Genomic DNA, 9,819 nt, shown 5'->3' on the forward strand with positions numbered 1-9,819 from the left:
AGTAACTTTGTTCTAAATCTAAAACTGCAATGAAGTAATGAAGTTAAACTCAGTCCTCTGTGTTTTAGTTGGTCCCGTGAGCTGCATGAACGTGATTAATAACGCGTGAATCTCGAAATACCTTCATTTTTGTTTTTCATTACATAAGACCCCGATAATTCCTGAGGTTTTTCCATGAATGAATAAATGAATGGATGCTTTTTCATGCATGGATTCGTGCTAATTCAGGTCCCCCTACCTTAGTCTCTTCTCAGGTTTCCTTTGATCTGTTTCAATTCAGGCATTTGCCCGCTTTAAATCAACTTCTCCGCAAACGCCGACGGTCGGAATTATGCGGGATTTTGCCAGATTAATTCATTAAAACCAGGGAATAATGTGCGCTATGCTGTTTGAAAAGCGCTGTTTTTCTCCCAGATTTATTTAGTAATATTTCATTTGTTACATTCTGTTTGAAGTAAACGCTTCAATAAAATAAATGCCACAGTTGTTGCTACTTGTTGCAAATAAGTTTATTTTTAAATTTTTACAGGTGCTCATCTTATTAGTGCAGGTGCGAGAGCAGCAGACACAGCGCTCGGGATAGTGAGCCCCCTGCCCACTCTGTCACCCTCGCGATAATCATCCTTTTATTACGCGTGGCTGTCTGTCGGAAATCCCCCCTTCCCCTTTTGATTGACAAGCTGTGCCCCGCTGACCCCAGCTCGGTTCACGTGTAAATATTTCATCGTCTGGTGTTTGCGCTCTTTAGTTCCCGTTCAGGACTGTTTATTCTTTAATTAACGGAGGTGTGAGTGGGTTTTCTTGCGCGATCAGGAACACGATGTCCACTAGTACAGCCACAGATTAAGTGAAGCATGATTAATTGATTTATTAATTGCTACGAACGAGGATAAGGGTGAGGTAGAGGAATTCCTGCACGCCCGCCATCAATTAATAATCTCAACTGAATCTCCCTGTCTCTGAACCAGCCCTCCCTCTCTGCCAGCTGACCGGGCAACTGAAATCATCACCCAAGCCCAAATATTGCTTTTCATATCCACACTTGCTGTTTGTGATTAGTAGGTTATATGCTGCATGAAAATAATAACCTGAAAAAAACACATGGTCTCCTTGTTCAGCCGTTTTACTTTGAAGGATCTGCAGCACTGTTACAAAGATGTGTTGGTAGTTTAGGATGAAAGGCTGTCTGGGGACAAATGTAAGCCTCCACAGTGCGGCTACGGGTGTCATGAAGGCACTGATCTGCTTTAAACAGTTTTCCTGGCGCACAGGCTCAAATTCTGCATTTAAGCATTAGCAATCAAGGAATCATTAGATCACCGTGACTCTAAAACCCACTTTTGCAAAGTTAATTGATGCAGGCATCAATAACCACCTTATTCCTGGTGGTCTCGTGACAACTTCATGTCACCGAACCCACATTTCTCTTGCAGGTATCGATTTTTAGATGTTTCTACGACGATTTTTTAGCAGTGAAACCACAAACCGTCCTTGCCAGCGAGCCAAGCACGCTTGGAGGCGTGGCTAAAGACGACTATGTTCACGTGGTTGGTGGAGACGTCCAGGGGGAGGGAGTGAGGATCCTCCAATGAGGAAGAGCCTGGGAGGCAGTGGTCCAATATAGGCGCTGGAGGCAAGGAGCATCTTTATTATAGAAGTCGTTTACAGGAGGCAGAAGACCCGCAGGTGTCCCGGAGTTACCTCTGGTTGTCACGTTCTGTATATTTTTTTTACTGAGTCTGACTACATCTACAAAAACCCGATAAAGAAAAAAAAATCTTTTTTTCCCAAGTTATCTGCGCGTGGCGGGCACGTTTTCTTCCTCTCTGAGGCGTTTCTTTTGAGAAAAACCATCAAAACGGAGTGGAACGAGGAAAACGGACAGCGACCCTCCCTCACTTCTGCAATCATGATGTCGATGAACAGCAAGCAGCCTTTCAGTATGCACCCCATCCTGCACGAACCCAAATACACTCCTCTGCACTCCAGCTCCGAGGCCATCCGCAGAGCCTGCCTTCCCACACCGTCGGTGAGTCCAGAATTCACTCGTGACTTCCTGCAGCTCTTACAAAACTTCCAGTCCCCTCTGACAGTGTAGAAAATGTCTTTAGTTTATTCTTGATTTCTATTCATGTAAAGCAATATAAAATGATTTAATATAATAAAAACAGCCCCACATTTTGGCAGCTAAAGTCTTTCTACTTTGAGAGCAGGATGTGCGTCTTGTTTGGACGGTGGAGTGAGGATAAAGTTCAATATTATAGCATCGAATGACAGCGCTCGATGAAATGTGAAACAAAACCCGCGTAAAGAGACTGGAGACGGTGATATAACAGGTCAACCCAGGGAGTACTAGCAGCGCAAAAACAAAATAAAACAAAACAAAAAAAACCCAAGCCAACCGTGGTGCCCGCAGACGCAAAAAATGCGCCTCTGCCGAAGCCAGATCTGGTGTTTTGAGAAAGTGTGGGGGATTCTGTTTCAAACAAACGACGATAAAAGACGAAGGAGGGAGAGGACGAATGAAAAGCCTGCGTGGAATCTCCGAGCGCGTGTTATCTCATATTGTCCCATTCATATTCAAACTCACAGCCGTTTCATTTCATTGTCCGCAGAAATTATTCAGGAGATCGTAAATATTAATTTTAAATGAATATCCTTCCACGCTGACACACTTTCGAGGCACCGGGCACATCCAGCTGTGTCCACGTCGAGGTTGTTTTGAGAGCTAATGAAACAAAGTCCAGTTCACCTTGCGCGCGTAAAATTTTCGTCTTTTGTAATGTTGTGACAATTGCTTTTATACTGTAAATAATGCACATTAACTGATTAATATTGCAGTTTAAATGTTAACCTGGAAAAGCAGAAAAGTATTTGTGAAACAGTCCAAATTCTGAAAAATATCAGTGGGTTACGATAGAAAAGTTTCCACAGATTTGTCATTTTATTTAATAGTTTGCACTTCATGAATTGTTATTTTAACGTTTAAATAAATGTGATGTGATTAGCTGGAGTCGCGGTGGATGCTTTGACGAAGCTGTCAGGTTTTGTTGCTGAGAAGCTTTCCTCTAACCGGCCTCCCTCTGCTCCCCTCGCAGCTCCAGGGCAACATCTTCGCCGGCTTTGATGAGACGCTGCTGCAGAGAGCCGAGGCTCTGGCCGCCGTGGACATCGTGGCACAGAAAAGTCACCCGTTCAAGCCAGACGCCACCTACCACACCATGACCACAATGACCAGCATGACCTGCACCCCGACCTCCTCCTCCGCACACCTGCACCACCCTTCGGTGCTCACCTCCCACCATCACCCGGCGCACCACCAGCCGGCGCAGGGCCTGGAGGGCGACCTGCTGGACCACCTCACGCCCGGTATTTCTCTCGGAGGAATGCCCGGCTCAGACGTCTGTTCCACGGCCTCGCACACGGCTCACGCCCACATGTCGGCCATCAACCACATGCAGCACCACCACCACCACCCGCAATCCATGAACATGCACCCCCACGGGCTGGGATCCCACGCTTCCCTGGGGACCGCCGGCGCAGACGCGGAGCCTGATCCCCGGGAGTTGGAGTCTTTTGCGGAAAGGTTCAAACAAAGGCGGATCAAACTTGGGGTGACTCAGGCGGACGTGGGGGCTGCCCTGGCCAACCTTAAGATCCCCGGGGTCGGGTGTCTTAGCCAGAGCACCATCTGCAGGTTCGAGTCCCTGACGCTGTCGCACAACAACATGGTGGCCCTGAAGCCGATCCTGGAGGCCTGGCTGGAGGAGGCCGAGCGGGCACAGAGGGAGAAGATGACCAAGCCGGAGCTCTTTAACGGTGGGGACAAAAAAAGGAAACGCACTTCTATCGCTGCACCTGAGAAGCGCTCTCTGGAGGCTTATTTCGCCGTGCAGCCGAGGCCCTCATCCGAGAAGATCGCCGCGATCGCCGAGAAACTGGACCTGAAAAAGAACGTGGTCCGGGTTTGGTTTTGCAATCAGAGGCAAAAGCAGAAACGAATGAAGTTTTCTGCGACACACTAAGGCCAGCGAAGCCGCGGGTCTCTGCCCCGTTTCCAAAAAGACAAACCAGAGACAAGCTGCTGCTGCTGCTGCACCACACTGTCAGAAAAATACAAGGTACACCGTCGTGCCTTTACTACCTGGGCAGATCCTGTCTGACAGCCACCCGGGCCCCATAGGTGCGCGCTCAATTAGTAAACAGTCATCTCACAGATCATATAGGTGCTCATCAAAGTGTTACAGCAGACTACGGTCATTGAAAAAAAAAATCTCATCAAATGGTTTTTGCTTTACAGAATTAATAAATGGTACGGCATTGAAAATGCTACTTATTTATTTTACAGAAGAAAAATCACGTTTTCTGACTAAAGAATGGACGAAATGCGCGTATGTGTGTGTGTGCATGCGTGATTTTTCTTCGTTACAGTGGAGCAGAATCCACAGCCGTGTGTCTGCAGATGTGGAAACGACTTCACACAAAGTATTCAGCGCAAAGAAAGCGCTCGACGGGGTTTTTTCAGTATTTTTAGATACACATTTAGGTTTGGATGTGAGACAGCTGGTGACTTGTTCTGTCAGTATAAACCCGGACGTGTTCTAATAAATTCAGCCTCATCCATCCAGAAAAAAAACGAAGTGGATACAACGGTGTACCTTTCTTATTCTGACAGTGGAGACGGAGCATGGGGACTGGGAGAGAAAATAAAATAGACAAAAAAGACTGAGACCCTGTCCAAAAACTCGAGACTCTTAAATCTTTATGCTTCTCCACAAGAATAGGCCATTGCTCCCTTGAGATGTGGGAGAAAGTGATCAGCATCGTAGGGGAAAAAGAGGAGGGAACAATGCTCCGTCCCGTTCATTCACAAGGCAATTATTGTACAAAAAATTAAGAATAATAATGACGGGAATCGAGGAATAATTATTATTATCCTCATTAGCCGGAATAGCTTTTTATATTTATCAGTGTACATAGTTGTGAATATATTGCACCTCTGTGTGTGTCGGGGGAAAAAAAGCTCATTTAAATGTATTGATTTTTTTTTCGCTGTCTTTTCTCCCAGGTGTTTGTTTCTTTACGAAATTCAAGAGGTTTTGGAGACGAGATCCGACCAAACGCGTTAAAAGCGTCCTTTGGTCTGTGGCTAATTCGTGAGGCGCAGTAACTCCTGTAATCCGTTGCATGGTTTACTCGTAAAATAAAAGGGGGGAGGAGAAGGAGGACATGGGTGTTTTCTTTGTGGCTCCAGAAGTATGGAAACAATCCGCCCCCCCCAAAGTGAATGCACTGCAATAAGAAGAAACACACACACACACACGAACACGCGCACGAGAACACACATTCACACGGTATAGCTGTGTGTCTACCTCATTACGCAAGTGTTGGCACGTTTATGGTGATTTAAAAACACACACACACATATAAACAACAACAAAAAAACCCGAGTAGGATAAAAAAAATTGGTTTGATTTTAATGTGATTTTCTTTTATTATTTTTTTGTTCCTCTGCCACTGGGTTGATGGTGAATTAGGCCTAGAAGACTCACTGATGTGTAAACCTGTTGTATGTTCAAGTTCACTGCAATGATGCTCTGACAATCAAATTAATATTGTTATTATTCAGAAGTGGTTCATCCCCCCTCTTTGTGTCCTCATGAATTATTATTATTATTATTATTATTATTATTATTATTATTATTCGTCCACTGACACCTTTGTGGAGAGCACTTTGTACAGTAGACATTCTGATGAAGGGAACTGTCGGCCTTATTTATACATATTTTGTCAACGCTTCTGAGAAAACGTCATTTAATTATTTATTTATTTTTTGTTTGTTTGTTTTATTTTTTTTCTCTTTACATTTCCGTATTTATTTGAATTTAATTTATTTTGGAGAAGAAGAAAAAAACATATTTCATATGTGAAAGTGTGCTTTAAATGTGTCTGTGTAAGCGACAGAAGCTGAAATAAACCGTGCACGTTTTACTTGAACTTCTGAAAGCCTTTCTTTTGGGGATTTGAAAAAGACGGTGAGCAGGATTTTGTCTCTCAACCCAATCAGAAAAACTACTGCTTCCATTTTTAGCGAGCATTACACCTCCTGAGAATAGATTTTGGTCATTTTTTAATTGTGCGCTTGAAGCAAAATATCTGATTATCTTCGTCACACCGTGCCAGGGTTTGTGTGCGTTGATAGAGGTGTTTAAAAAAGATAGATTTAATGGATCTGTGTAATGCGAGCTCGGGACAGCAGTCTGTCTGTGTTTCTGTTTCTTGGATACAGTCCGTGTGTTTGCGCCGAGAGGCGAGCAGCTGCTGCTCTGAAACAGGAGAAGCCTGGAGGTGAGGGAGGTCCGTCTAAAAGCTGCTTCCCAGCGATGATGAATAGGATTTGATACTTGAGTGACTCTAATATTGATCAACTTTGCTGGGTATGAAGACTGCACGGCTCTATCGCATAAAGGACCGTGCAGACAGGCCCCTCATCTGATGCTTTTAGTCCTATCAGACGTTTCTCTCCGAGTAAAAAAATGCAAAGAAAACTAAGAGAACTGAAAAGTCTCTGCTTCTTAAAGTCAGAAAACTTTAAAAACAGAAAACAGAGCTAAATTAAATATCTCTTAATTGTCACAACTTGTGAGAAGCTGATTATTTTCCCTGGTGGTATGAAACTTAAAACATGAGGTAAACGACTTTATGCCCGATAATTAAAAAGAAAAGATTCTACAAATATTAGTCAGCTGATTTTTAGTTTTGCCTTCGTGAATTCAATTTCCCAAGATGCAGATTTAGATGTAAAGTGAAATTATTGGCAACAATACATTTTAGCAGGCAAAATGTTGCATGCATTTATTCATAACATATGGATCTTTATCTTCGTCAAACTGAACAAAAATTAACGAGTTTAAAACGACTGACCCCACATTTGCACAGTTTTAGAAAATAAAGTCCTCACCATAAATATATAATTACTAATGATACACTTTTCTTTTATAAGAACAATAATGGCAGGTGTTTGAAAGTATATATATTGGGGGGGGAGATGATAACTACAGCGTGACAGCAAAAATGTGAATGTTCCAATTAAAATGCCAAATTTAGTGCAGGTACTCATATCATCAGCATTTATAGTAAGAACTATATTTACTCTTCTGGATAAAGATTGAAAAGAAAAATATTATTTCCATTTTAAAGGAGTGTTATTAGAAGAAAACATTTTCAATAGACAGTCAAATTGTGATTAAAAAATATTTTATTATAAATTATAAATCATTTGAAAAAATATGAGAAAAAACAGCATATTTTTTTAAATTAACTGTAACATTATTAAGAATAATAACAGTCTAATATGTTTCATTTCTAATTATAGGCAGTGCTTCCCAGAATACTCATGGACGTCATTCACAATATAAATTAAGTGAAATCACACAGATACAAAAGCACTGAAATAGTTCTGAAATAAACCAGAATGCAGTAAATATTGTTCGCAGTGCTAGAAATAACTAATACAGCAAAACCAGTAATTTACCTGGAAAAAAAGCCTATAAATCTGCTACATGTGCGCAGCCCCAATCTTCATTGTGTTCCCATAAAGCACAACATGACTAGAACCACAAAAACTCTGTAAGCATCAGATTGTATGCGCGACTGCATATTAATCTGGAAACATAAAAAAAAATTCAGTGAGTTAAAATCTAAATTTGCATGAAATCCTCTCTCTGTGTGTCTGCGTTTATATTATTTCCCCTGTCCTCTGATCAGCAGGTGGTTTGGGTCTGCAAATGCGTTATTAATGAATAATAAATATCAGCTGTTATGATACTATTGATTTTGGAGCGTGTTTGTTAAGAAGCTGCTTTTCTCTGTTGTACAACAGCATCTCGGGCCCGATCCCCTCGGAGCAACCCAATCCAGGACTTTAAAGCTGCAGGATCTTAACCCAGGGCTTGGGGACCCCTGGGAGCCCCTCAGTGGAAAAATCCAGTGGGTCACCAGAAAAATGAAAAACAGATAGTTTATGACTGGATATAAAAATATCACACTTTTGATCTAATCCGAAGTGAGATAATGCAAGAATTTCATCACCCTGGGTTCTAATGAAAAGTTTTATGTCTTTGAGGTCCTGAACTTCAGAAACATGGATTATAAATGTGCAAAGAAACAGTGATACCTTGAAGTTGCAGTATTTTAGATTGATTTTCCTTCTTTTATAAGGAACAGACATGCACATTACACAGCATGCCTACTTACTGCTGCATCAAGTCACATCTTCTGTCACAGAAATCTAAATCTAGGAAAACAGGAATTCTGCATAAAGTCCTAAAACCTAAAAACAAGTTTTTTCCATATTTGCAGGTTTGCTCTGTTTGCATTTTCAAACTGTTTGACTTTACTTACTGTATATTGGCTGCAACAGAAAACATACATTTTAGTATGTTTACTACCATTTGAATCTCGCCAAAGCGTCTGAAGTGTTTCACCAGAATATTGACGTATCGTCTCTGTATTTTAAGTTCAGAAGGAGAAAAATCAACTTCTGTATTGTGCATTTGTCAATATTTATAGATATTCTTTGCCTACCAGACAGCGGCTGGCATGTTGGTCTATAACAAAGAATGTAGTACATGGTCTCATCAAAGTTTAATCGTCAAGCGGCTCTCCAGTTGAGGCCTATAAATTATATATAATTGACCGTGTAATCAATGTGAACAGTGTATCAAGTTTTCCTGAGACAAAGCGACGAAATTATACAAGCAGAACAAAAATTACAAGCTTTAATATTATTAGAATACCCTTATATAGTCCATTAGAGACAGGGAACCAGGGATATGTTGTTTAAGGTGACTTAATTTCTTTTAATTTTTTCCCTATTTAATGTTTATTTCTTTGAATCACTAAAATATTCATATATTATGTCTAGCCTTTTGTTTTGACCAGCCTTCACAACATTACACCATATGTTTGCAAGATAAAGAGTGATAAAGAGTTCTTCGGGGAGATGTTACTGCAGAATGTATGAAGGTTTATTTAACATCTACGGTATTGTAAGATTTACTGGGGGGAAAAAAAAAGCTCTGTGGTGTTTTGAAAGAGAAATTTAAAGGATGCTGAGATTTGGAGAAATCTGTGGTGCTTTTTTAGGAGCTTAGTCTAAGCATGCAAGCTGGAGAGCACCTGTGCAGTCTAAAATAGTTGTTTTAATAATTCAAAACTACAGCAAAATGACTGTGTTTTCCTCTATTGGCTGCTGTTTTCCATGTGATCTGTCCTCCTCCAGACTCCACCCTGGATGCTGTTGTTGTTTTGGATGAGCGGATAAAAGCGCTTTTCCCAGGACGGCCGTAGTTAATTGTTTGATTTAAATAATTAAGAAATGCGAGGCCTCATTTTCCTGCGCTGTGTTTCCCTGTGTCAGATCCAAACAAGAGCAAATCAGACTGCAGCTTTCTTTCTGCACGAACCAGCAGAGGGCTGATGCAGGTGCACGCACACACACACACACACACACACACATGCACACACATTCGCTCTTCTTCTCTGACCCTAAAAACTTTAGGCAGCCAGTTCGCTTATCTATGAAGGTTACGGATGGAAATTGTCACGATGTACAGTTTCTCTGGTGTCTGGTTAACGGTCACATCAATAAGCAAACACACTTTTATTGTTGGACTCAAATATACACAAAGTGTCCCACTACTAAGCCAACACCTCAGTAGGAAATATGCAGTCATCAACAGCCAGTATTTCTATTTTGAACATTTATCATGTTTATTATATTATCTCTAAACAGGTAACTGCATATGAATATGAGGA

General features: G+C 41.5%; 1 protein-coding gene across 1 annotated transcript; it reads left to right on the plus strand.

The window, feature by feature from the left end:
- Positions 1-1,675: 1,675 nt before the first annotated feature.
- Positions 1,676-5,855, plus strand: pou4f4 (POU class 4 homeobox 4). The gene is made up of 2 exons (XM_006785126.3): positions 1,676-2,029; positions 3,099-5,855. Exons 1-2 carry the CDS (start codon positions 1,910-1,912, stop codon positions 4,023-4,025), a joined length of 1,047 nt encoding a protein of 348 aa, XP_006785189.1. The 5' UTR covers positions 1,676-1,909; the 3' UTR covers positions 4,026-5,855.
- The last annotated feature ends 3,964 nt before the right edge of the window (positions 5,856-9,819 follow it).

The sequence above is a fragment of the Neolamprologus brichardi genome, chromosome 10 (assembly GCF_056152115.1).
Source record: "Neolamprologus brichardi isolate AB-2024 chromosome 10, ASM5615211v1, whole genome shotgun sequence".
Classification (NCBI taxonomy): Eukaryota; Metazoa; Chordata; class Actinopteri; order Cichliformes; family Cichlidae; genus Neolamprologus; species Neolamprologus brichardi.

Excerpts from the sequence above, each read along its gene's own strand:
- pou4f4 (XM_006785126.3), top strand. The coding sequence starts at position 1,910 with ATGATGTCGATGAACAGCAAGCAGCCTTTCAGTATGCACCCCATCCTG. Across the intron at positions 2,030-3,098 it reads CCTGCCTTCCCACACCGTCG|CTCCAGGGCAACATCTTCGC; the intron begins GTGAGTCCAGAA and ends CTCCCCTCGCAG.